Source organism: Prinia subflava, chromosome 15, assembly GCF_021018805.1.
Source record: "Prinia subflava isolate CZ2003 ecotype Zambia chromosome 15, Cam_Psub_1.2, whole genome shotgun sequence".
Classification (NCBI taxonomy): Eukaryota; Metazoa; Chordata; class Aves; order Passeriformes; family Cisticolidae; genus Prinia; species Prinia subflava.
The window spans coordinates 5,766,533-5,793,982 of record NC_086261.1 but is presented as its reverse complement, the minus strand read 5'-3'; the positions used below and the strand labels follow the sequence as shown (position 1 = coordinate 5,793,982).

The window sequence follows — 27,450 nt, the reverse complement described above, 5'->3', positions numbered from 1 at the left end:
CCTGGGCCCTGCAGTCTGGGCACTCTGTACATGAGTTTTCAGGTTTAGCCATTTCATTTGGCTAAACCTGAGCTCTGGTGCAAGGAGTGGCAGAGGGAGTGCATTTGGCTCTTTACAAATGCTGCCATTTCTCTGGGTTTTAAAGGAGGGGAAATGTCAATCACATCTCTGGTGCTGGGCATCATTGCATGGGTTCATCCAAATAATGTGTTTTGAGTTGGTGTGGGTGTCCCATCTCCCCTCAGCATCTCCCTGTCCCCAGCTGCTGTGACAATGAGTCCTTACAGGTTTCAAAACCGGAAAATTTTACAGAAAAAAAACCAAAAATGCAATTTTGTTTTTCCTCATTAGAGGGCAGCAACAAACCCAGCTGGGACAGGAGAGCTTCCCAACAAAAGGGAGAGCATGGAAAGGAGGAATTACCATTACCGGGGCGTACACTCCGATCTGCTGGGGTGAGCAGGGGAAGGGTGGTGGTGCCCACCTGGACTCCACTGCTGCACATCTCCTTTCCCAGCGAGGCAAGGCTCTAATGGTTTATTATCTGTATTTCCCTCTGCCATCCCCTTTTAAATTTTCTCATTTGGCTGTAGATAAATCGAACTCCAGAGTGAAATTCTCAGGACAATTCAGGACACCAATGAGCTCTCAGAGGGTCCTTCAGGTGGAAGAAAGCTGCTTTGGAGTGAGTGCAGAAATGGGGCAACACTTGCATCCTGAGTGGGGAACAGCACCAGGCAACACATAGGAAACAAACCGAGACCCACTCATTTATTGTCAAAAAAACCTCAAACTTTACTTGCGTTTCTCTCAATAAATAATTTACAGTATTTACAGGTGGTGACACTCCCGTGGGCCTCAGCACAGGGAGGAGGTGGGGGGGCCTTTTCAGAATGCCCCCCTTTTGCCTATTTTTTGTTTCGTTTGTTTCCAAGTATCGGGTCCTTCTTGGCCACGCTTCACCTTTAACCAGAACTGGGTCAAACACAACCAAAATAAAGTGCTTCACTGTTTGCTTCTAAAATAGGGATACCCCGACCAGCTCGCACCACCGGCCACCACTGGAGCCCCACCTGGACAGAGGGAATAACCAGACTTTCCTTGGATGGAAACTGTCCCTAAACCACAGCGTGTCACACCTTGGGGTGATTGTTTTATAGGAAGGGGATGTCTTAAGGGAATTCTTGACCTGTTGGCACGCTGTGGCTGGGCCAGCTCAGGCAGCTTCCAAGCAGCACTGTGTGCCCAGAGGGAGGCTGCACACAGTTGCATTTAGCTGTGGGGTAAACCTCCTCTTTGCCCAGAGACAGATTTTGGCTTTTAAAAGGTGTCTTTTGAACTTCTAGGGGAAGATTAAAATTTGTTTTCTCTATAACAAAGGAAACAGAAAGCTCAAATCAGCCTGGCTGAGCATTAGTGCATTGGGAAATAAAACTGTCCAGTGCCATGGTCCAGTGGCTGCTCCCCTCAGCATCTCCAAACTGTGATATCCTTATTTCAAAATCTCCCTAAACAGAGTATCTGGGGCATCAGCAAACAAAGCAAGGAGCAAAGTAGTAAACACATCTTTTTGTTTTTCTTTCCTTAAACATTTAAAAACCAATTACATCTTTTCATCTGTACAGTCACACGAGATCAATGCCAGGGCTCTATATATTAAAGAGACAATATAAATTACATCAATTGACACAAGTTTGCATTTCTCTGCTGCTTTACAAATGGAGCTCTAGAGCTGTAAGGACACAATGAATAGTCACGTTCAGTATTTACACCAGGCTGCCTCTTGGCACCAGTTCAGAGGGCCAAACCAAGCCTGTTCCCACCTCTTTTGGTGCTAGCTTGTCTCATCACGCCCAGAGACCTCCCTTTTGAGAGCAGGAGGTGCCCCCAAGTGTGAGGTGTTCTGGGGCTCGTTTCTGGGAGCTTCCCCCTGAGGAAAGGTGGGGGAACCCCACCAGGAGGTCCTGAAGGCGCAGACCAAAGGTGGTCTTGATGTTTGTTCAGTGAGCGATGGGGTGAACCATAGAGGAACACGGAGTGGAGGAGATGGGCAGCACAATGTGGTGGGGGAAGGAGATCATTGATGGTTTCGAGGCAGGGAACAGACATCTGGAGGCAGCTGGGGGGTTCTCTGCTGCATCCCATCTCCTGGCTGAATTCTGACATTGCCCCCTTTCTGATTCAAGCCCAAGAGGGCCTAAGGTGCAACTGGTCTGCAATGGGGTTGCAAGTTGCAGCCCCAGGACGGGGAGCAGAGCAGAGACCTAGCAGCAAAAAAAAAAGAGCACCACGCTCCTGCTCCATCCCAGGGCTGGGCCAGGCTGAGCCACAGGCAGGGAGGGGCTAGAGGGAGGTGCAGGTGGGGTCTCCCACTGAGCAGCCACCCTGCTGCCTGTTTCAGGGGACCAGAGAGCAAATGGTGGGAGGAACTCATCCAATGCTGGGCAGTTGCAGAAACTGCTTGAATACTGGCCAGGTTTCTCCCGTTGCTATCAAGAGTCCACGGTGGGTCCAGGCAGAGACAAGGGAGACAGGAGTAAAACTACTGAGTGAATCAGCCAGGTGAACTGGCTAAAATAGGGGACGCCTTTGAACCTCAAAAAATGCAGGCTAAGGCTTGAGGAACGTGTCCTCCTTCCACCCAGAAGGTGCCTGGCACCACCAGCCAAGCAAGTGTGGGATCACTGCCCACCATTTCGGCTCCCTGCACCACCTTCTGCAAGAACAGGGCTGTGGGCAGAACAGGACGTGCTGAAAAGCAGAGCCCAGCCCTGGTGAGCAGGACACCCTGCCCTGCAGTGCTGGCCAGGCTTGGTCCTGTCTCAGTGCTCCGTGCCCTCCTCGTGGGCTCTGCTCTCTGAAGACAAAGCCCATTCACACACACCAGTGTGACAGTCACCACGTGCACGGCTGGGACAGGAGGAGTACTACAAGGAGAGTAGCTACAAGGGTCCCCCAACACCCACTCGACTGGGAGCAGGAGGATGGAGAAGCGAGGAAGGTCCAGACAAGGTACAGTCCAGCAAAAACTCCTGACTGGTCCCACTGGCAGCATATTCTTCCCAGGCAAGAGCTGAGAAGGTGGAGGACTTGCACCAAGAGAGAGACTGAGGTCTGAGGACAACCCATGTGGCTCTGATGTCCAACCTCATGTTTTCCAACATCTGCATCTCATCCCTGGTTGCCTCCTGCTCCCCTTTCCCTTCTCTCCACGGTGTGAAGGAGCAAACCTCTATAACAAGCACAACCAACACAAACACAGCAGTGCTACCCAGAGGGTGGGATGTGTTCCCGTGGGAGCCGTGTTGCCCGGGGTCAGGACCCGTGTCCTTTCATAGAGGTGCAGCTTGTCTTTGTTAGAGTGAAGCATCTTCACGTCCTCAAAGGCATAGTAAGCAGCCAGCATGAAGTTGACATCCCCCGTGGTGAGGAGGTCAAAGACACAGGACTGGAAGTAGAGGTCCTCCACGGGCAGCTTTTCCCTGCACTTGGCCGTGGCCGTTTCGTAGGTGAAGGCCTCGGGGGGGGCCTGCAGGCTGGGCCCCTTCCTCCGGGCACGGCCCTCGGTGGCCTGGGCCGAGCGGATGGTCTGGAAGTCAATCTGCTGGTTGAGTGGACAACCACGGAGGCACAGGTAGAGGCCCTGACTGTCCCGGTCCTCCACGGCGTTGACCACCTCCTCCGGCATGCGCACGGCGAAGGTGAGGTAGCGGCCCACCTGCCTCACCACGATGGTGGTGCCGATGTACTTGGCCTGGATCTCGATGTGCTGGCCCGACACCTTCTCCGTGATCTTCAGGCTGTTGGCTCCGTGCTTGTCCCCTCCGTTCTTGGAGCCGTCCACAAAGGCGGCGGGCAGCTCGTCCATCTCTGCCTGGTACACTTTCTGATCCACACACTCCTGGAAGCTCTTGAAGATGATGGTGAGCTGTGGGGGAGGAAAGGAGCATGGTTACAGCCAGTGATGACCACCCGAGAGCACAGGGTCACCACCAGCAGTGGGGTGGGAGGTGGAGGAGCTGAATGCTCAGTCCACACAGGAGTGTGACCTTCAGCTCATGGGTAGGTCCTTCATGCTAAGAAGTGGCCCCCATTTTTAGCCCCCCCAGACATCGTGATCCTGCTCCAGCAAAAGGGTGAGGACACTGTATAGAGATCCAACACCCAGAGGCCTGACTGAATGCACCACCTGGATCTGCCTGTTATCTCCAGGCCCAGCACAGCAGCTTCCTTGCAGCTGGAGCTGGGTGGAGTATCCCTGCTCACAGGCCTGTGGCAGCATGCCCGTGCACGCAGCACTGCCTTGCCTCCAGGGCTGGCAGATGGCAGCAGGGATGAGCCCTGACTCCCTTGGAGGCGGTGGAGCTTCTCCTCAGACTCCCATGACATTTACATCCCAAGGGCTGGACCAATTTGTTTCCCTAACCAACTGCAGACCAACAGGATTTCTCCCATGGGTCCTCTAACATGTCCTGCTCTGTCTCAGCCCCACAGGCACACACATGTTCAGCCTGTTCCAGGGGGTGGCCCTTCTAGGGGTGACTTCATGGTGGCCTTGGCAGTGCTGGGTTAATGGCTGGACTCCATCTTAAGAGGTTTTTTCCAAGTTTAATGATTCTGATTCAAACATAGCCCAACATGCCTCTTTGCCCCAGCTGGGCTCAAACACAGGCCCCTTGCCAGAGGAAGGACCTCACAGTGCTTGCTGGCCTGGCTTTTGGAGGGAAGACTTGGGGAGGAAAATTAGTAGAATTTGCATGTACAAACAGTACAAACCTACGTCTCCTCTTTCAGCTCCTGCAGAGCTGCTCTTGCACCTTTCTGCCCATGAGGGAGAAATGGCAAAGGGGACCTCCTGCCAGGTGGGCCCCATGAAGGGGGAGACTGAGACCTGGGCAGAGTGGGACAGGGCTGGAGAAGAGAGCAGAGAGCACAAAGAGCCCCAAGGATTGAGCACTCCCATCCTTTGTACCAGCACAGTGCCCACAGCAGTGCTTCCCACAGCTCACACTGCAGATCTCATGACTAATCCCTCTTCACCACAAGCCTGTGAGGCAGATAAGGAGAGAAAAGGCTCAATTAAGATGGTGATCCTGCCATCCCAGCAGGTCCTGGGATCCTTAAGGACCACTTTCCTCAAGCCAGACTTCCTTGCAAGCTTCAGCACGTTTTGGTATCCTTAAGTGGGTAAGGATTTTAGAGCATCATTAAGTATCTTCTAGGAGTCTATCAGGGACAGGTCAGAACCTCACTGCCAGCTCCAGCTCAGGATAAAGGGGTGACATCCAGAGCAGAGAAGCAGCCCCTGTCCTGCACGTCCTTCTCTCCCCACACACAGGGACAAGCAGAACTCCCAGACATGGTGGGACAGGACATTTTCCAAAAGCACGTGGATTCCTCCTGCTGAGCCCATCTTTTTCTCTGGCACAAAAAGCACCCTGTTAGCTTCAGAGCTGGTGCACCAGGGGCAGCACACCAGCTCCTCAGCTCCAGGTCCCTCCTGAAGCTGGGCCTGTGACACGCAAGTCCTGCTGTATCACAGGAGCACATTTTCACTTGGGTTTTCAGTGTTTGCCTTGTGCCTTCAGGATGTTTATTTAGTTTGTCAAAGCACCTCCAGAACAGACTGTTCCCCACAAAATGTCTTGACTTGGCTGCAAACCACAGAGACAATTACAAGCCTGGGTAGAGGGGAAGGCAGTGTGAGGAGCTCAGCACCCTCCAGGCTTTTCCTGCAAGCTGGAGCCTCCCTGGAGGGCAGTCCTAGGTTTGCTTGGGCCTTGGGGGTCCCCCAAGAGGTGCCAGCATCATTTCTGATCTGGCTGTTCACAGCAATCTGGAGTCCCAAGGTGGGAGCCCCTTTGCAGTAACTGGTTTGGCCATGAAGGCCCTCTGAGGTGAAGCATATCAGCCTGCTCACCATGATGGGGCTGGATGTGCTCAACAAGAAACCACATTTCAGTGAAGGCTGGGGACAAAAGAAGGATGGACATCTGATATTGAAGGCCAAACACTCAAATTCGGAGTAGCGCATGCTCTGTATTACCCTCCCCAAGGAGATGTGGAAACAGGGGAAGACACAAAGGAAAGAAAGGCTGTTCTGAAGCCTCTCTGCCCTTGCCCACCTCTGTCCAGGGGGACAAGGCTCACCTTGCTGGTGGCGGTGGCCGAGGAGCCAGGCAGCACCGGCGTGTTGGTGACCTGCACGTTCAGGTAGTTATTGTCTATGAGCGGCCAAGCCCCCTGCACCTTGCAGGTCTGGAAAGTGTCCGTGAAAGTCCTGAGGTGGGGGTCCCCGAAGAGCCCGCAGTGGGTGTAGTTGGGGGCGGCCGAGTGCTTGTGGAAGCTCTTCTCGTAGTGGCAGATCTCGGGGCTGTCGGAGCGCTCCTGGCTGTCCCCGGGGGGCAGTGTCCGGAGGCGGGGCTGGGACGTGGGGCCATCCTTGGAGCAGTTGTGCTGCACCATGAGATCGTCTATGCCATGCACGGCCGAGTGGTAGGCCAGGTCTCCCCTGCAGGTGCGGGCGGTGCGGCGCGTGCAGTGCGCGTAGGCCCGCAGCGCCGTGCAGAACTCCGGCGCCTCCTCCGCGCCCGCGTGGTGCGAGCCCGACGTGGCCGCCCAGAACTCAGAGTTGCACTTGAGGATCTTGCATGGAGATGTCACTGCGGGAGGGGAGGAGAGGACAAGGGGGTCAGTGCTGGCTTGCCCGCGGGTGGGGGGCACAACTCTGCCCCCATCCAGAGGCCGCGTCCCCCTCCCGCTGCCCAAACTCATGACGCCGGCCCGGCCGCGTGACGGGGCCTCGCTCACCAGACGTGACCCTCTCACATGACCCAACCCTCATGCATCAAAGCCAAAGAAACCACCAGGATCTGCCCCGATTGAAGCCAAAAAGGGAAAGAGCATCCAGCCTTTAGATGAATGATCATGGGGGGAAACCATGGTGTGGAAGAATGGGACATATTCATAAGCAGTGATGAGGGAGGATCATTAATGCTGCGGGGAGATGCAACAGGGGTTTTAATGCCCTTTTAGGGTTTGACATTCTAAGCTCTGTGCTGTGTGAGTTACTGGGTGCTGTGTCCAGATTGGTCCTCCTTCATGGGCTTGGGAAAACCGAGCAGCACCACAACCACTGTGCCCAGGCTGGAGCAGGAGCGGTGCCGTGACCCACCCTGCAGCACAGCCAGGGGCCATCCACCATCCCCAGCGCCGCAGCAGCGATGGGTGCAGCACTTGTCCCTGCGCCTCCGGAAAGAAGCAGGAGCCAAAAAACCTCTTTCCTGACGTCTGTGCGGCTCTGCCCAGCCCTGGGAGCCCGTTCCCCACCACAGCTGAGAGGGAACAAAAGGTGGAGGAAAAAAACCGGCACAGCGGGTGCAGGGATGCCAGGGAGCTCCCGCCTCCCCTTCCCACCCGCCCAGGCAGAGGCAAAGCCAGAGGCTGCAGAGCCTTTGCCGGGCTCAGCCACAGCCCTGGTGCTTCCTGGCAAGGTGGAGGAAGGCAAAGAAAATTCAGATCCTGTTTCTTCCCCCCACACACAACGTCTGCTCCCTGGGGCAGTGCGGCTTCCCTGGAGCAGACTTGAAAGCAGCTGTGCAAAAAGCACATGGCCATTGCTGAATGTCGCAGACGCTGCTCTGCCCCTGCCAATTTGGAGTCTTGCTGGGTGAACCCAGGCTCACACTACTTAAAATTCATGGCATTTTCCTTCCTCTCCTCTTAATCGACCCCCTCGGAGCGCTTGGAAACAGGATGGGTTCAGGCAGAAAAGGCAGCAGGAGGAGGAGAAGACAAGCCCCACCATTTCCAGATGCTTTCATGGTGCCTTTTGCAGGCAAACCCATATATTCCTGTCTCGGGACTTGTTTAGAAGGAGCCTGGCAGTGCATCTGTGCCAAAAGTATCTCAGATTTGTTTAGAAAGTTACAAAACCCTGTATTGTTTCAGGGAAAACAGTATGTTTGAGTTTTAAACATCACAGTGCTAGAAACCTAAACAGTTGGTGCTGGAAAATCAGAAAGGGAGACTTAAGACTATAAAACACTTGAACAGTTCGGCTGTGAGAAACAAGCCTGTCTCCTCTCTGTTTCCAAGAAGACTGAAGTGCAAATAGGAAATGGTCACAGGTTCCTCACAGTTTTAAAATTCATATTTAATAAACTCAGATGCTAGCAACAGCACCAAGAACCTGGGAGCTGTTTGGTCTTGGCAGCATCCCACTTAAACCTGCAAGAAGAAGCTCTGTGGAAAGCTTTTAACTCATCATTGACTAGAGGTGACTCAACAAGGTTCTGACCTGGGACATGGCTCGTGTTTCTGCTAAGTCTTCTGCATGTATGGGTCCAATTTAAAGATATTTATTGTTTCACATCCCTCTCTTATTCATCCCAGGAGTGTGGTTTTCCAGGACTGTCATAATGGAAGGCAGGAGTCAAAACAGCAAGCAGGAGTGTGACCAGTGCCACCACCGCTGGTTATCCCAAACCCTTGTGGCATTAGGCAATTAAAGTCATTGCTCTCCTAGTTGTTATGCTAATGCACAGCTTGAGGATGCCCTGGGGTTTGTGTGGCAGAAGGTGCTGTCACTGCAGCCCGACCTGCCCGCACAGCCCCAGGAGAAGCTGGAGGACACATCCCTGGACAGGGAGCCTGGCAGGAGCCACACACCCACAGCTCACTCAGGCATCAGGATGCACCACTCAAAGCATCCCACCCAGTGAGCAGCTTGCAGAGTCCTGGCTGCAGCACTTTGCCTGCTCCAGCCTTTCAGCTGCTGCTTAGAGAGGATTTTGTTTTAGTAGGAATAAACCCACAGCCGCTTGCTCTGTGAGGGCTGGCTTCACTCACTTGGATGAGGAGATGCACTCGAGCTGTGGCTGCCTAGGCACAGAGAGGGCTCTGCTAAACAGCCCCCAACACCCAGTGCTGGACACATCCTGGTGCTGAGCACCCCTCACTGCTGCCCTGCCCGGGGTCACACATGACTTTATAAGGCACGGAATTAAAAAATCCCAACCGAGGGGAGGGCAGGGAAGCCCATCTCCTTCCTCCCTGTGCCTGAAGGGGGAGCGTTCTGCTCTGAGATGTTATCGCTCCACTGTTGGCACCCATCCCCTTCTCGCTGTTTCTCTCAGGGCCCCATATAAGGCCAGATCTCCAAAGGCAGGTGCCCCAGCTGGGCCGTGTGTGAGCCCGGCCCTCCCCATGGACATTTCCCCAGCCACCCTCATGGCAAACCCTCATGCTGCTGGGGAGGGAGCACAGCTGACAAAGGCCATGGAGGAGAGCAAACAGACCCTTACTCCTCCCTCCTGAGCAGCCCTGCCTCGTCCCCTCTGGCAGAAGCTTTGGCACAGTGGTGCAGGCTCATTTGTACCCTGGCCAAGAAACGATGTTTATTCAATTTCGCATAATCTATTTTCCATCGACTCACAATGGTTCTGTTTTTCAACCGCAGATGACTTAGCATGGAAACAAATCCCTCTCCAGCAGGAACCCAGCATGGCTCTCCCGGGATCCGTGAGACATCCCCAGGTCTGGGTGATTTCTCATCCATGGCAAAGCAGCCTTCATCTCACAGACAGGTGACTTCAACCCCTCCAAGCCACCTCCCAACCCTCCCCATGATCTTCTTTCAAGGCCTTGGTGCCACTCAAACCAGAGAACAAAATTTCCTTTGTTATCTTGAAACCGACGGTTTCAGAAAGTAAAGCCAGAAAAATATCAGAAAACCACCTGGACTGGGCCAGCCCCCTCCCATATCCCCCATTAGTTCAGGGACACTTCCCGTGAGGACTCCAGAGGTCTGTGCCGACTGAAAAGCCACCCCGTTCCCGGGGCGAGCTGTTTCAGGAGTTTATCACCTTTACAAAACACGGGTCTTGGTTCTAAGTGGATTTTATCTGACTTCATTGTAAGGACATAAAAAGAACCAGCGATTTTCTCCAAAGCAGTAAAAGGTCCGTTAGTAACGAGTGTGTTCCCCACAAAGATATTTACACACTGCAATCAAGTCCCTTGTCAGTCCTCCAGATAAGCTAAACGGGTTGCACTTTAAAGTTCTCGCTGGAAGGTGTTTGCCCAGCCCCACCATCAGATCTCCCTCCAGCAGCCTCGTTTCCTGCACAACCTGTCACCCCGACAGGACATGGGGATATAGGACACGGAGATAAAGGACACGCTCACAACTCTCCCGAGGTCAGCCCTTTAACCAGGACATTGTACTGAACTTTTCCTGATCTCCTGGTTTGGAAAGCCCTGGTCCTCCATTCAACACCATCCCATGGACCACCAAACACACACTCAGGGTTCTGGGGGGTCCCACCACTCCGCCCTCATCATCAGTACACTACATTACTTGATGTCAAATTAAGTGTTCCAACATATGCACACACCTAACTTGAACAGCATTTAATTATTAGTGCCCCACTATTCTCCCTTCAGTTGGTGTCAAGTAACCTGAATTTCATTTACCCAAATTAGGCTCCTTCAGAAAACTGAGAGCACAAAACCAACATTTCATCTATTCTCCTGTAATTCCTGTAACAAAGAGATTTACTGGAAATTAATTTCTGTAAGCAAAAGCCAATTTTTTTTAAACTCTTGAATGTACATTCACCAGACCTGTTAATTTTAAAGTGTTCACTGCTAAGCAATGTTTTTTAATATCCTCTTGGTTCCTAACGGGCTGGAAAGTATTTCATCACCCACATGTGATGCAAATACATCATCTTGCGTTTTTCCAAATACATGGATTGAAGTGTAGATGTGCAAGCCTCACACATGCAGTAAAGGGCCTTTTTGGAGAACACAGTAAAACGTAATTACCGTTGGCCTCAGATCTGAGCACCCAGACTTAGGCTCCTAAACACATATTTATTTAAGTAATCTAAATAAACATATTTATGCTGACACCTCAATAGGAAAGGCACGATTCTCCAAGGTGCTAAATACCAGCAACATCTGCCAGCTTCAAGGAGATGTGGGCTACTCCACTCACAGGCAGACAGCAGTCACCACCAGCACGAAAATGACCCCAAATGAGTTTAAAAAAAAAATCACATTGCTCCTTAAAAACACAGCACAAGTGATTGCTTCCAGCAAGGTTTCAGGAGTCCCAAGCAAAAACTGAAGGAATGAACAGTGTGCTTTGTATCCAGCCCCTCACGCTGTTCCTGTCCCAGGGGGTGTCTCCATGAGCCATCCCTCATGATGGCCATGCTGGACACACATCTTGATGCCCATGAGGGTCGTGAGGTTAGATATAAAGAAGGATTTTTTTTTCTTTTTTACAATTAGGGTGCTGAGACACTTGCACAGGCTGCCCAGAGAGGCGGTGGGTGCCCCATGCCCGGAGGCATTCAAGAGATCCCTGCCCACGGAAGGGGGGTTGGACGGGGTGACCTTTGAAGGCCCCCTCCAACCCCAATCATTCTGTGATTCTATTTTATGACACGGATCAGCCGGCGCCTTGTCACACCAGGGAGAGAAAGGAGCAGCCCTGATGGATGGGATGTCACGGGCAGGGACAGCGCTCCCGCAGCCCCGCGGGCACCGTGGGGCGAGCGAGACCCAAGGGCCACCTGACCCAAGCCTGGTGAAAGGATTTGTGCGGGGAGGCAGCGCCGGGCTCCTCCAGCGACCTCCTTTGAACTGTTAATCAAGCACAATCTTGCAGAATAATAGCCTGGTTATTATTGCCTTGTTTGCATAACAAAGAGGCCCAATAAAACTGATTTGACTGTGCTCAGAGGGGGTGTGAAAGATCAGCCCTGAGAAAAGAGCTGCAGGAATGCAGCAAACTGCTCCAAAGCCTCAACCCAGGAAGAAAGACAATGCAATTTGCCATCAAGAAAAGCCCAATAGACCAATAAATTACCCATGTGCAAAGGGATTAGATCAGGTTTCAGTTGCACTGAAGTGGGGGGAGGACCGGGAGGAGCGAACTGCAGGAGAAAAATAAACCTGACTCTCTTAAAGAGCTGGGGCTCGGATTTTGCAAGGGTGTGCGTAGGGAGGTCGGCTTGGAGGGGCCACCTTCCACGCTGGGGCCGGGGTTATGTGCTCATTTCTACCGACAAAAGCAGCAGATGCATTAAACCCAGGCAAAGGCCCTACTTTGTGTACGATAGAGTGATCCTAGATGTACCCCAGAGCACACCTCAAACTATGCAGCTTCCTTTAACCCAGTCCTTGTCTTGCTCGAGAGGATGCTGAGGGAAGGACAAACCACCTCCTTAAGTCAGAAGAGGGATGCAGAAGGGTTTTTCTCCTTTCAGCCCGTGTCAATCGCTAAAGCATCCGGAGGACCTGCCATGGCCAACTCCTTTCTGTCCTCAGCGCCGAGTTCACAGCCCCCCATCTCTCCTCTGCAGGCACGGCAGAGACACGGCGCAAGTACAGGCAGGAAAGCAGCAGAGTCAGTGTGTTCACCAGCGGCAGCACAGACTGCTGCACGCTGCCGAGGGAGCCCTGGATGGCTCCTGTCACTTAGTCAGCTCCTCTGGCTCCAGACTCGGCTCACGGCTGAGCCGGAATGCTCCGCGCCAGCCAGGGCAGCTCTCCCAGCCCCCCGCCAGCGCTGCTCCTCCAGGCTCACCTCGGCACCATGTGCGGGGAGATGGGTGAGCAGACACCATCGGAGAGGGCACCAGCTGCCAGCCAGGGCCCTGCTGCTCTGAGAACTACCAGCAAACCCTGGGGAGCTCAGTGGGCATGATGGGCTGAGAGAGAGAACCAGCACACAGACAAAGCAGCAACGGAGTCACAGATTTTGTTCTTGAATCTTCCTCCTGGGATTCGGGCCTCAGCGCTGCCTTTGCTGCAGCTGTTGAGCTTTTGCCCTCTCAGAGGAAGCGGTGCCAGTGGGTGGTTCAGCAGATGCAGGTTTTACTCCTCCACGAGCCGGTGGATGGAGGATGAGCAGGGAGGAAGCAATAGGGCAGCTCTCTCCCTCTGACTCTTTATCTGCAGAAGGGCACTAACAAAGCCGGCTCTCCAGCACAGTGTGCTGCAGGCTGGGAAGCTGCTCTGGAGCTGCACACCTGACTTTCCCCATTGGGAGTGCACCCGGACACTTTTAACAACAGTTCCCAAGAGCTGGCAAATCTCCTGAGGCAAACGGTCCAGGTTAGAGATGAGGACACTGAAGGATGTTAAGGCTTTCACCCAAGATGAGCGCCTTGGGAAGAGAGGTGAATTTGCACTCTCATGCCCTGAATGAAGCATCACCCTCACCTTCCTCCTCAGCCACAACCACCCGTGTCCCCATCCCTTTGAAGCAGCGGTCCTCGGATAAGGTCACCTCTGCCAGCCACCCCCACTGCCGAGTGTTTCAGGTTTCCAGCAGACATCACTCTCCCCACGCCAAAGCTGTTTTCCCAGGGTGCCTTTGAAGGCAGCGCTGCCACCCACCAGTGCCCGGGGGCCCCCCAGGTGTGGCAGCGGGTCCCTCGCCCTCCTCCCCCTCGCCCGGGCCGCGGCAGGGCTGGCAGGGAAACGCTTTCTGCTCACAGGTGTGGATTCCCTCTAGGAATAATCATCCCCACTGTGCTCTTGTGAAATTTCAACCCTTCAAACGCAGAGGTAAATGAGATACAAAACGAGGAGATGGAGAAAAGCCCGGAGCACATAAATCTGGATGAGGCAAATTTATACAATTAGATGTCTGCCAAAAAATTGCGGCATCTCAATCGGAGGCGTTGGCTTGCACAGGGTGTGGGGTGGCAGCTGCCCGGCTGGAAGGCAGCAGCCCCACAAGGCCATCGAGACACTGACTGATGCCAGAGTCCCACCTGGGGATGGAGGGGACCTTGTGGATCCCTTCCTGCAGGCTGGGCTCCCACCCAGCACCAGACTCCCTCCCCATCGCTCATACCTCATGGAAGCCACATATTTGTTCATCTTTCACAGCCACAGACCTTCAGAGGTTTATTTTTAAATGGTGTCTCTCCTGGGACTCAGGTTTTAATTTGAAGAGGAAAAAGTAACTTTCTAACTGGAACCCACTCCCCCAGTTCCACTGCTCCCCCATATGTATCCTAGAACAGTGATGCTTTCTCATCGCTGTGGGCTGGCAAAGGTTGGAGTCATGTCCTGCCACATGCCCTTGTCATCTCAGAAAGGGCCAGCTGGATTGTGTCACACAGCAAGAGAAAAAGGTAGCTTGTCCAAAACCCAAAATGCCATAGATCATTACTAAGGCTTTGGGGACCAAAATCAACAGCTGTCCAGGAAGGAGAGGAAACCAAGGGAGGAGAAAATTCTTTGGCCTCAAGTGAAGCTTGCTCTCTGCCTGACCCATAAAAACCTGTATGTCAGGGACAGCTCTGGGAACTGAACAGCCAAACACTTCTGGATGCTCACGCAGTGCAAAGTGGGACTCGACACTCTTCTGAAGGACCTGCTGTCCCTGCAGCTGTGGGGACATGAGGCCCTGGCCACCCCACACACCACGGCCAGGCTGTCAGACAGAGCGGCTCAGTCTGCGCCTACCAGGGCTGTGTGTGTGTCGGAGCCAGCTTGTTCTCCGCAGTGAGAGCCCGATGACTTCATCAAGGGGATGGCATCTGGTTTTGCAGTTGGCTATAATTCAATTCTCCCCCTTGCTGCAGGAATTTCAGCTGGTGGAGCAGTGATTTACTCAGCCGGGCTGCACTTGAGTGCAAAGCAATCTTGAGGCTACAATCGAACGCACTGTTATTTTGAGAGCTCATGGACAAGGGAATAAATATCCTCTCTTCTTTTCATCCCAGTAGCTGCCAAGTGCAGGCTACAGAGCTTTTTAAAGGCATTTAGGAGCTCTCCTCTAACAAGTGCACTCTGGATGCTGTGCATGGTCAGGCAGCACCCTGCCTCCACAGCTCATCTGTGGCATCAGGAAGGGATTTGCCAGAAAAACCAGAAAATGGGCAGGGCAATCCCTCACCTGCCCCACCTCAGCTGAATCTTCAAACAACCCCTATCCTCCCCAAAACTCTCCCCCATCACCCCAGCACACATCGCTCCTGGATTCCAGCAGCCCTGAGCTCACTACAGCACTGTTCAAACCACCTGGGACCCTGAGGCTCTTCTGGTCCTGGGCTCCTGCACTATCCCTTACTCCAAGGTTGGTGCCTGCTCCAACAGGAAAAGCAAATCAAACCAAATCAAACTCATCCAGATGGATCAAAACCCCTCATCTTTGACCTTTTTTGCTGTCTCACCAATGCTTATCCCTTGGGAGCAGTAGGGTTTGGCTGTGGGATCCCCTGAAGCACTGATGGGCTGAGGAGGGGCTTGCTTGGGCCACACACTGCCATGCCAGAGCCTACGGATGCTTTATGGGATGTGCCCATCAGGGAGCCAGAAGAGAGACCACAAAACTCATTGTCACTGGGGCCGCAGCCTGGCTCTCCAGAGACAGCAGGTCAGTGCAGAGCCCCAGAAGAGCCCCCAGGTCAGGAAGTTTTTATGGTTGCCCAGCCCTGTGAGCACTTTCATGTGCACATCCGACTCAGCACAGCTGTCCAGGCCACAGAGAAAGAAACCTCAGCTGTTCCCATGAAAAAGCCCAAGTCACTCTTAACACTGCCTTGTCTCCAGTAACCAAGGGCCAGGAATTCCACCATTTTCTGTGGAAAAAAGCAACATATCCACCCCATCTATATTAAAAACAAGGCGCCTCCTTCCAGCCCTGCAACGTGCCTTGCTGGCAACGGCACAGAACTGTTCCAAGTACAAGACCAGCTTCTAGCTTGCAAAAAAACAAGGAAGCCAAAATATTTCCAGGTTTACGTTTGAATCCCTCCCTTCTCCTCTGCCCTGACAACATCCCGCACAGGCGCGTTCCTCCCCAGCCTCCACCTTCCCCTCCATGGCTCCCTGTTCATAGCACTGTGGGGGTTATTTTAGCCTCTAAGCACCCCCAATCTCAATTTGGCTTAATGCTGCCATCACCTCCCTGCTTCTGAGACAAAAGCAATTTATTGACTACTCTGATACACCTCCAATAGGGTTGGATCCTTGTCTGGATCTGGAATCCACTGCGCTGCCTGGATGGACCAAGAGCAGAAAACTCCAAATTTTTATGGAGCCAGGGGAGTACTACAGCCAAAACAGCCAAGCTGGAAACAAACAGGGAAAGAAGCTGGAAACAAACAGGGAAAGCCAAAGCAAACCTGAGCCTGCCGCACCTGGGGCAAAAAACACCCAGGGCCAGATTTTGGAAGTACAAAAGGATTTGCAAGAATACTAAGCACAGCCTGTACTGGGAGGCACAGGCTTGGTTGACCCAGGAGATCAGGGTCTCAGCTGGGAGAGCACCCATGAGCATCCAACATTGGGACTTGGCACAAGCTCCAAGGAGAATTTCTGCCAAGGAAACTGTGAGCAGTGGCCTGCTCTGCCCAGACCTCATTCCCCAGCTGCCCCACGGTCATCCTGACCCACGGCCAGAGGAATCAGCCCAAGGGCATTGGACGGTGGGGGCTGCCCAGGAGGCAGCAGGGCGAAGCCACCAGTGTGAGAGCGGCACAAGCAGGAATCCAGAGCGGGCTGTGAGCGTAGGGGGGTTAAGCAAATAAATAAATAGGGCAGGACTCGGTGAGGCACTGATCTGACACGCCGAGCACCCGCTTGGGCAGCCTCCAGCGGCCCTGCTCACCTGGGGCTCCCAGGAAGGGTGCAAAGCCTCCTTGGTGCTGGGAACCTGCTGGCAACCCACAAATTCCCAGGAAGAATAGGGAAAAAGGGGGCAAAAGGATATGGCAGGGAATAAACCCCCCTTTTTTTCCTACCTTCCCACCCACAAAGCTTTCAACAAAGCCCCCAGCCTGCTCCCAGCCCAGGGCCCGGGGAGCCCCGTCTCCGCCTGCGCCCCGCTCCCGCGGGCTCTGGATCGCCTCGTTCTGCCAGTTCTTTGCACCTTATTTGACTGCTGAAGGGAGAATCAAACAAAGCAGCCAGCCAGATCTCCTATCAAGTTCTTTCTTGCACCGTAAATCTCACAGCCTCGACGCTTTGCAACTCAACCGCTCCGAAAAGGGCGTTAAGCAACACATATGGGAGCAGCTCCAGAGTTTCCAGAAAAAAACCCCATTGGGTTCAGCTCCAGCCTGCTGGGAGGTTTCTTGGGAAAAGTGGGGTCCAGAGAGACACCTCGGTGCTAAGGGCAGCACAGAAAAGGTTTTCCTGGAAGAGGGCGAAGAGGGCAAAGATGGGAGGAAGGGCGTAAAGCAGTTATTTATTTATTTCCTGCATGTGTGTGCAAGACTACTTCACCTACGGTTATGCAAAAGAAAGGCAGAAGCGATTTAAAAATTAATAAATTAAAATGTTTAAAAAAGGAAAGTTTTGCTAAACTGAAAAGAGAGACAGGGAGATTTAAGCCTTAGAGCTTTTCTTTCTCTCTCCTGCTTTCTCTCCATTTTTTCCCCCCTTGCAAGTGAAAAAAAAAAAAAAAAAAAGAGGTAAAGAAACTGGAGAGTTTTGGAAGGAACAAATCCGCCTCTGTGGACTGGGTTTCCCCTCCCCCAACAAAAACAAGCACTCAGGGCTTGAAGGAATTTGCAGGCAGAGATCTGCCAAAAACATTGTGAAAAACTATGGGGGATTCATTGGAAACAGATGGCGTTTTCAGCTGTAATTCTGAAATTCTCCCCTTTTCTGACACAATACAAACATCGGGGCCGGGGGCGGCGGGGGGGCCGAGCCCCGCGGCGGGTGCGAGCGGCCGGCCGGGGGTGCCGATGCTCGCGGGACCATTTGGTTGCCATCCCGCCCTCGGACAGCACAACAGCTCCGGGCCCAGCCAGGGCAAGGTTTCCAAGCGAACGAGGGTGCTGAGCCCCCCAGAGCCGCGGGGCGCTGAGGGAGAAGGGGCGGCCGCGCATCCCCCGCCCAGGTGCGCCCCGCGGCCGCGCTGCCCCCGCCGGGGCCGTGCGACCCCCGGACCCCGCAGCGACCCCAAATCGCACCGCGAACACCCCCCGAGCCCCTCGCTCCCTGCCTGTGCCCTCCGCGGGGCTCGCAGCGTGCACCCCACTGCTCTCACGGCAGAAATTGAGGGTGGGGGTGCTCATGTGCGGGTCCCCCCAGCGGGATCCCCCCTTCCTTTCACGGCAGCCGGGAAGGGGAGAACAAGGTAAGCTGGCGCTGTCAGGAACACCTCCCCGCTGCCTCCGCCGCTTTATTTCCACCATCTCCTTCCTTGTGGGATGAGGAGCGGGGAGACAAAGAAGATGAGGTCAAGGAAAAAACACCCACCGCGACTGCTTTGGGGATCGGGGAATTGGGGGTGCACGCACCAAAACTGAGCCCCACTTGCTTATTTTAAACATGTGGCAAACTGCTGCGAGGAGAGGGAGAGGGAAAGAGGCCCAGGGACAGGGGAACGGGGGCGGCGATCCAAGGGCTGCCAGAAACACAAGGAAAAAGTCTGCAAAATAAAGAGGCTGTTCCTTACCTGAAGGGAAGATGCAGAGAAAGACAGGGAGGATTTGGAAAAGTCCCAGGGCTGTGGATCCTGCCCCTCTCCCCATACCCATCCATCCAGCTCGAGCTTTAACCACTATCCTCTCCCTGGAAGAAGAGTTTAAAAGGGGGAAGAAAAAAAAAGGGAAAAAAAAAAAGGGAAGGGAAGAGAGGAAGAGGGGAGGAAAAAAGGGAAAAACAAATCAATCGAAAGAACTTAGGGGGAAAAAAATGAAATCAAAAGCCCCACATGGCTCCGCAGAGCGCGGCAGGCACAGGCGGCCCCAGCTCCGGGCTCGGCACTGAAAGATTACACAGACTTTTTCTCCTTCTTCTCCTCCTCCTCCTCTCCGTCCCCTCCCATTACAACCCAGCCCCAGCCATCAATCATCCCAGTGCCGCCATCCTCCCGTGCGCCTCCTCCTCCCGGCGCGCCCGCCTCCCCGGCCATGCTGCGGGAAGGGGCGGGAGCGGCCGGGCCATGGGAGCCGGGAAAGAGAGCTGGGGAAAAGAGCCGGGAAAAAGAGCCGCGGAGAGCCGGGCCAGGGGGCTGGAGCTGTGCATGGAGCCACCAAGCTCTCCCGTGACCCGGAGGAAGGGGGTGGCGGTGGTTTCAAGCAGGATGGGCAGCGGGAAGGGCTCTTGGTGTCTCTGCCCGCCGTCGCTCATCGCAGCTCGGGGGCGGTTTGGGAGAGCGGCTTCCTCCCATCCATTGGGGCTCAACACCCACTGTGCCCTCCCTGCCCCTCTCCCATGGGCCTGCCAAGAGCGCTTTGGGTCCCCCAGAAATTAAGCGATTTGGGGTAAAGGGGCTGTCGTCCAGCAGAGGAGGGAAACTGAGGCAGGGAGGCTTTAGGCAGCTGGTATGGGGTAGGGGTAGTGACAGTGACAGTGAGGTTCTCCTCTCCCCCGCCCCCAGCACATGGAGCTCCTCCACGACTTCCCAGCCCTGGCATCATGGTAGGGGAGAGTTTCACAACAGTTCCAGGTCATTCACCCGCACCTGCACTGGCACTGGCAGTGGTGAAGTAACCCCAGGTGACTCAGAAACAGCGAGCCTCAGAGATCCTTATCATTCGACTGGCACTCCTTACGTACAGGGGCGGCTGTCAGGTACCCCAAATCCAGCTGCCAGCCCACCAAGGACTGATGGAGATGAATAAATACCTATACTCTCTCAGGGCCTCCACCCCGCCTCCTGTGCACCACCACCCACATCCAGAGCTGGATGTTCATCTGTCACTGGGGGAAAGTCTGGGACACCTGGTTGTCCCGGGGTGTCACTTTTAAGCCTCCCTTAGAGACCCTCTGGGCAGTCACAGGCAGACACCAACCCTGGGAGAGCCCTGCCTGCTCCCAGACCATCAGATGGAGCAGCAGCTTGGAGCACTCAGGCGTTTGCCTGCTGGGTTTCAAGATCCTGCTCTTTTCTTCCTGCTGCAATGGCACAGCGTGTTGAGATGAGCAGATTGGATCTGCATCCCCACCATCCCAGGGGTCTGCGCCACCCATGAGAGGGCTAGGCCATGAGGAAAACATCCACTTAGCTTGGATCTCTTAAAAATTTCCCTTGAGGGATGTTTTAGCCACAGTGAACTAAGACCACTTCTAAATAAGGGTACCCACAGGTGTAGGCTTTAATAACTTCCCTGTTTTGGATCATTAGCTCTCCTTTGATGGTGTGTCCCCTTGCCATCCTGATGTTTCATCTCCTTTCTTTTGGGGTTCTTATACAAAAAAAAATGCTGGTTGTTTTACACCACCCTTCTCCTAACTCTGTGAGACCATGAGTCTTTCCTCCTGCAGGTTGGTATAGCCTGGGATACTCCTTGACATTTCTTCTAATCTTGGAAATCTCCTTTTCTACCTCATAAACATCCTTAAGGATGCTTTTTCGAGTGATTGTGGCTTAAAGTCTCTAACAAGAGTTTGTGATCTCCTCCCTGTCTCGGATTGAATCTGTGATCCAGTACAACAAATATCCCATAGAAGGAGGAAGAGGAGATGGGAATAAATGTCCAAGAAGCAAAAATATATTTTAACACCTATCTATTTCTCCACGAGGGGAGTGAGCCCCCATGCCTCCAAATGAAGGAGGAGCTTCTCTGGGGCTTTATCCAGGCTGCAACAGGAATTAAAACACTGCAGCTTTTCCATCTGGGACCCAGATGGGATCCAAAAATCCTGTGGCCTTGCCTGCCTAATGGAATATCTGCCTTGGTCCTGCTGGTCCCAGAGCTGCTCTCAGATGGTGTCCACTGAAGTCAGAGGCAGCTCTGTGTGCAGAGGAGCTGCCAGAGTGGGCAGAGCTGGGCAGGAGATGAAAGCTGGCAGGCCGGATCCAGACCTGTAGCAGAGGCAGTGTGGGAGGAACGCCGACTCGAAGCACCTCTTTGTGGGGGATGTCAAACAGGGGCAAATATGTCCAAACCCTGCCAGCTGCTCCTACCACCCAAGAAGAAATGCCTGCTGATGGGATGTGTAGGCAGCTGGAGCTGGAAGGGGCCTGGGGGGAGGAGAGAGAGGGTCTGCGAGCTGGGGAGAGCCCAGGAAAGGGGGGCAGGGAGATCCAGGGGACCTCAAATCCCTTCCTCTTGCTCCCACCCTCTCCTCTTGCAATGTGACTTTTGCTTCTATTTCAAAATGAAAAACATAATTTCTGCTGTTATCCTGACTGATGACATCTAACACGATCTGTTTAACTAAAAAAAAAAAAAACCCATCTGAATGACGAACTTTTAAAACCCAGCTGTTAAATAGCTGCTGTGAGGCTGCTTTGATGGTTTGACCTAAAGCACCACTCTGGTATTGCCGTTTTGGGGCAGGCTGACACATTGCTACGATAGCCTGGAATCCAGTCTGAGGCATTACAGTTAAAATAAGACCCTTGATGGAAATTCTGCCTTTGGTGTAGGGAAAACTCTGCTGCCATAAAGCAACGGTCGGATGCCCCTGGCTCCAGTTTGTAAAAATTTCTCCTTGATTTTGCTCCGTTGCATCATGCATTGCAAATGGGATTGCTGTTCTTGGCACCGATCAAAGCAGCGGATTTCGCTGGAGAAAACAACAGATGTGTCCAAACTGTAACTTGAGGGAGAAAAAGGCCCCAAATAAGGTGTGTTTCTGAAGTCCTGCTCCTCCTTACACGTTTTTGAAATAACCTTCACCTTTCTGAAGCTGAATCAAAGATCTGGACTTGAAATTGCCTACTGAATCAGAGGCTGTGTGAAATTCAGATCTCTGCCCTGCTTAATGGGGATATCTAGGCTTGGAAATGTGGAGCGACTGCATTTCCCCCAACTTCTTTCCTTCTCAAAGCCCATCCAGGACTCCTGTTCAGGCAGCCTGATGCAAACAGAATGTGGGAAACCACCCACCACTGAAATGCAGCCGCTGCAGCGGCTCAGCTCCAGGCACAGGCACCTCTGTGGTCATCTGCACGTGGATTGCTGTGTTTGGTGTCACTGAGGACGGGGGACACAGCCTTCTCTGAGGTATTTGCAGGATGCTGGAGGAGTCACAGTTCCCGTGGGACGCTCAGCTGGGATGGCTGGGCTGAGCTTTCCTTTCTGTGCCCTGTGTGGCTTTTCTCACACCGTGCGTGGCTTCAGTGGGGCTGAGTGAATGTGGCTGATTTGAACCCAGAGGTTTGCAGATGAGGGCTCCCCTTACAGCCTTCCTAATGCAATCGTTCACTACCTGTAATTATATGGCTAAAATAGTAAACATGGGTATTTCTGAGGGCTGAAACTAGTGATTAGAGGCATGGATGTCGGGCTCCTGGTCTGCTCCTGACTCTCCCATGAACTTTCTGTGTGGCCACTTTTCACACCGCTATCTCCACACTGTGCCTTTGCCTGCTCTGCCTCAGGACACGGTGTTCAATTCTTGGCCTGTCTGGGATAAGCCATAATCATTCCAGCAGGAAGCTAATCCTGAAATGCTCTGCAGGGATATGTGTGTGTTTGAGGTGGGCAGAAAAAAGCAAGATGCTCCTTAAAGGAGGAAGAAAGGAAGCTTGGAGTAGAAACCCCCAAGTTGTTGTCTGGAGAGGTTTGACAGCTGATCCCAAAATGTTTATGGAAATAAAGGCAAACGCTTGTGCTCTGAACAGTTACCTTACTAAAGAAAAAAATTCTGAAGAAGAAACAAAACACCCCCAAACATCTTTATGCAGTAACAGCCACCTCTGATGTCTGCGATTAATTTTAAAGACCTTCCTTTTACTCATCATTCCATTTTTTATCATTTTGTCATTTCCCTGGCCGGCCAAGCAGACGCTGTCTCTCAGCTGTGCACCCAAAGCTGACAAATATGCATCTAAATCCCCTTTCCTACCAATGTCTCCTTGCAGTTACAGCAGGAAAATGTCCCCCTAAGATCTCCTCAGTGCCCTGCACTGAACTTTGCATCAGCTGGACAGGGCAGGCAGAGGGAATGGCACAGAGCTGGGCTTTGAAGAGCGACCCATGCCTGCATAGCAAAGTGTAGAGAGGAGTTTGTTGGTTTATCTAAATCCTCCTTCCCACAGCTGGCCCTCTGAACATCAGCCTCAGCAAGCTGGCTGTGTAAAAAGAGGCCAGTTGTGAAAGGTGTTAAAAAATACAGCTTTGTGCCACCAGGAAATGAAATGTAAGAACTCTTTGTTGACCTGCATCCTTGCATCTGCAGATTAACTGATTATCAGCAGCCCCCACTGAAGTCACAGTGGGTAACCTCTCCTCAAATTGCCTGCTCCAAGCCCATAGCCATAAAAATCACCTCTAAATGCTGAAAAACATCCAGGCTGCACTAGGGGAAGGGAAGATGGGCTGGTGGAAAACTTTCAGTCTCACCCATGACAGAAAGCAAAATAAACAGGGATATTTTAAAGCAAGTAGAGTTCAACACATAAACTTTTTTTTTTTTTTTTTTTTTTTTTTTTACTTGTAATATTAATTTGTGTCTCTCCCTTTCCCTTGCTTGCAAAGCACCTGGCAGGGGTTGAGGCCCTATTCCTACATATGGGAGCTTGTAACCATCCCTGTTCAACAGTGTTTGGAGGGCTGGCTGGAAATCTGTATATTTAATTCTCTGCAGGGAGCTGGTCTTCCTGAGCCAGTCTCCTCTTTGGGGTAGACATCAAGCAATATCTCTGCAGTGTATCTTCTTCACATCTGGGCTCCCCTCTAAGCAAAAATAGGAGATGGGCTGGGAGGTTCCCAAGAGCAAGTTCAAATGGCCAAATGTCAGCTCAGCAGAGAAAATGGATAAGTCTGAACTGCCAAAAAATAATCATAATCATAGAATCACAGAATGGTTGGAATTGGAAGGGGCCTTAAAGATCATCTGGTTCTGATCCCCCTGCCATGGGCAGGAACTCCAGAAGAACTGCAGAGAGCTGTGTGTTTATCAGCAGAGACAGAAGCCAGGCTGTGTGATGGGACAGTCTTTCTCTGCTGCTTTTAAAAGCTCCTGACATCTCGAGAAGGTGCAAACATAGCTCACTAATTCCCCTCCTCTGACTGACAGGTCAGCTAAGGACATCTCCTCGATCCTATTTAAAAGTGGGAGATGGCATCGAGTGTTTGCATCTACATCTGAGCAAGGGGTGTTTGAAGGATCCTCTGGAAAAAGCTCTGTGAAACACAATCACCTTTGCCAGGCCTCCTTCTGTCAATTTGTGGCAGCAGTGGCCAGAAATACAACCCAACACAGGATGCTTTTCCTGTGTTCTCAGCTGTGGAACACTGGGTGACAGTGTCCTCAGCTAATTTAAAACTTTGTCCTGAATATCAGAGAAAGTGACATTCCTTCTTATGGGAGGAAAAAAAACCCTAAACCAAAGAACTTTAATGCAGCACTTCTGTGGGTATTTTGGCAAATGAAAATGGGAGTTTTTGTGGAGGGGGAGCATCTTGGAGTTGGCACCACAAGTCTGACTGGGTGTGCCTGGTGGGAGCTGGGCTGGGTTAGGTTTGGGCTGGGATTAAGGCTGTGACTGGGGCTGAAACTGGGACTAAGGCAGGGTTGGAGCTGAGCTGGGACTGGGGTGAACTGGGCTGGTACTGGGCTGGACTGGGATTGGGCTGGGCCAGGGCTGCGGCCCCACTGGGTGGTGCTGTTATCCCTGCGCCGCCTGCGAAAGTATCCAGTTTATAAAATAAATGCAATCCAACGCCGCCTTAAACCACATGACATAACAGCAGCTTGCGAGCTCCCATTAAAATCTCAATTTGGGGAAATTGATTCTACCTCTGAGCAATTGCGATGCAATTACTCCAACAGGCAGCAATCAAGAATCACATCAAAACAACACCAAACTTTCATCTCCTGCCTCGCAACCACCACCACAACAAAAAGCACCTGTCTTGCAAACGCAGCCCGGTTTCCATAAATATATGTAATTTTTAGGAAGGGCAACGTGCTTGTCCCAGAGTGGAAGCTTGGACAGGGGCTGCTCTGGCTGGTGCATCTGAACTGTCCTGTCTGGCGGCTGTAATCTCTCCCCCCGTCTCCTGGAGGAGGTTTTGGGCTATTTACGGGCTCAGGACATCAGGAACGAAGTCGCTCCCCCTGCCCTGCCACGCTCCAGCTGCCCATCCTCTCCCTGGGCTCAGACGTGCCCATCCCAGCTGTGCCCCACATCTGTCCAGCTGTCACCTCCGCCTTCCTCCCCTCGGAGCTCGTAACCCCCGAGCACTTTGCAGCCAGGGCAGTCCAGGGAAAGCTCTGTGTCCCCCTCCCGTGTGGTAACCGCGATCGGCCCCCGGGATGAGCTATGCAAGGGAAAGGGGGAAATATTGGGGAGGATGTTTACAGTTCTCATCAGTGCTCTGCAAGGAATTACTCGATTGATTTAGCGCAGCAGGGAGCAGCTTCAGTGGCAACCATCAGAAGGGAGGATAAATGAATAACCTCATGCACGCCAGCTAGCGCCGAGCCGGGCAGGGAGCGCTGGGCACGGGAAGAGGGAAGAATCAAGATTCCTTATAAAAAAGCCGGGGAGGGGGAGCCAGGAGGGGACAGGGAGCCTCAACAGGTCCGGAGGAGGAAGGGCCATGCAGGGAGTAGGGGGACATGCGGCCGGGGGGACCCAGCCCCGGCCCCGCTTACCTTGGCGGCCGCATCAGCCTCTCCAGCCCCGCGGGGGTCAGTGCAGGCAGCGGCGGCTTTTTTAATATTTGTTTTTTTCCAGGAGGGTTAAATAAAACAAAAATAAAAAACTAAATAAAATAAAACCCAAACGAAATAAAACAGCAAAAGTCCCCGAGGGTCGAAGTGGGGGTGGCGGGGGGGTGGAGGCCGAGGGGCGCGGGCAGCCCCCCGCCCTGCGGGCAGCCCCGGCGGGGTGCAGCGGCCTCGCTCAGCGGGACGCGGGGAGCCGCATCGCCCTCCCGGAGCATGTGAGAGGCAGCAGAGGAGATAGAGCCAGATAGGGAGGTCCCCTCCCTCCTCCCTCCTTCCCTTCTCCCTCCTCCCTCCTTCCCTCCGCACACGCTGGGCAGCGTCGTTCGCAAGGAGCGGCGGAGGGAGGCAGGGAAGGAGGGAGGGAGAGAGGGGGCGCAGCCCCGGCCCCGCGGAGGGGGGACTGGGGGTCTCCGCTGCCACACCCCGACCCCCAGCACCCGCTCCGTGTGCAGGCAGACACGGCTGGGGGACGTGCAGGAGGATTTAAGGTTTTCCCGGAGAGGCGGGGATGCTCCACCTGCAGCAGGAGGGGATGAACGGGAAGTGGGGTTTGGGGGTACCCCCTCTCCAGCCCCTGGGGTATGTGTACGTGCCAAGAGCATCTTTACATTGATGGGGGATTGTGACAAAGACTGGGGGCGGGAGGAGGACCCTCAGCAGGACTGTGTGGTGGGGAAGGGATGGAGACCCCAGGCTGCCCTAAGAGCCCCTCAGTGTAGTTGCCCACCCCAGCTGCCCCAGCACCCAGCATTGCTGAGAGCTGGGCAGGGTGGCAGCTCACCCCAAATCTCCCCACCACTCCTGGGGTGAGCACCCATCTCCCAGAGAGGCCTGTGGGGGCTGGTTTTGGCAGGCATGGGTACCAGGGCGATGGGAAAGCTCTGGGTGCCAGGCTGTGCCAAGCAAAGTGTCAGACACACAATTAATTACTGCAGCCCCAGAGCCACAAACACTAAATATGCTGTCGCCGTAGCATGTGGATAATAGCAGCCCTTTGCAAAGTGTTTCTTTCTCCCCTTTCTCCTCTGTGTGCAAGAGACAGCGACTGCAGAGAGCAGCTCTCTACTGCTTGATTAAGTCAGCAGTGAAGACAAAATGTGCCTGAACAGCTCAGGCTTAAGGAGGGATTTGAGTGTGTGTAAGGTACAAATTAGAAAATGGATGTGATTTAATCACAACAAACCTAAACAGCCCTGGTACAGAAACCTGACCATCAAAGAGGGCTTTCTCTTAAATGTGGGCACAATGAGTGTACAGTCCTGACAAAGGAACAGCGTGTTTGGGAATGAGTTATTAAAGCAGGAACAGAGAGAAGACTGGGGAAAGCCTGATGTATACCAGATAAGTTATCAGTTATAGAAGGAACGGCTTCCTTCCGTAATAATTATTTGCAAATCAGTCCTCAGTTCTGGATACTGTGGTGTCTGGACACCACAGCAGAGACAGAGCAGCTTCTGTCAGGCTTGGGATGCTGCACAGACAGGAAACCAGGCACAGACCCTGCCTGGGAGAAGGTAAACGGCTGCTTTGGAGGAGCCCCAGTGAATGCAGCAGACAAAGAGGAGGGGGGAGAAGTGAAGGCAAGCCCAGGCCTTCCTGCAGGTGTGCACAGTGGGTTAGGCTCGAGTCCCAGGCTGTAAAATCCTGCACACTGGAGCGTTACTAATCCCAGCTCTCGGGGACTGTGCCCCTGCTGGCTGGGGGGGCACTGCCACCGCAGCCACGGCAGCTTTGGCTGTGCTGGAGAAGGGCTTCCCTGAGAAGACAAAGCACAAGACAGAAGAATGCTGATGCACGGGGCGCTGAGGTGCCTTGGTAACAGCAGCA

At 53.3% G+C, this 27,450-nt stretch overlaps 1 protein-coding gene across 1 annotated transcript; it reads right to left on the bottom strand.

The window, feature by feature from the left end:
* Positions 1–770: 770 nt before the first annotated feature.
* RGMA (repulsive guidance molecule BMP co-receptor a) lies at positions 771–25,707 on the bottom strand. Its single transcript, XM_063412176.1, has 4 exons — positions 25,549–25,707; positions 18,446–18,561; positions 6,151–6,662; positions 771–3,928 (listed from the first exon to the last, which is right to left on the bottom strand). Exons 1-4 carry the CDS (start codon positions 25,560–25,562, stop codon positions 3,233–3,235), a joined length of 1,338 nt encoding a protein of 445 aa, XP_063268246.1. The 5' UTR covers positions 25,563–25,707; the 3' UTR covers positions 771–3,232.
* Positions 25,708–27,450: the final 1,743 nt, after the last annotated feature.

What these genes read in the sequence shown, in the direction of transcription:
- RGMA (XM_063412176.1), bottom strand. An exon ending in TCTCTGCATCTTCCCTTCAG is followed by an intron (nt 6,663 to 18,445) that starts GTAAGGAACAGC and finishes CCCCTCCCGCAG; the next exon opens with TGACATCTCCATGCAAGATC. An exon ending in CGGCCACCGCCACCAGCAAG is followed by an intron (nt 3,929 to 6,150) that starts GTGAGCCTTGTC and finishes CCTCCCCCACAG; the next exon opens with CTCACCATCATCTTCAAGAG.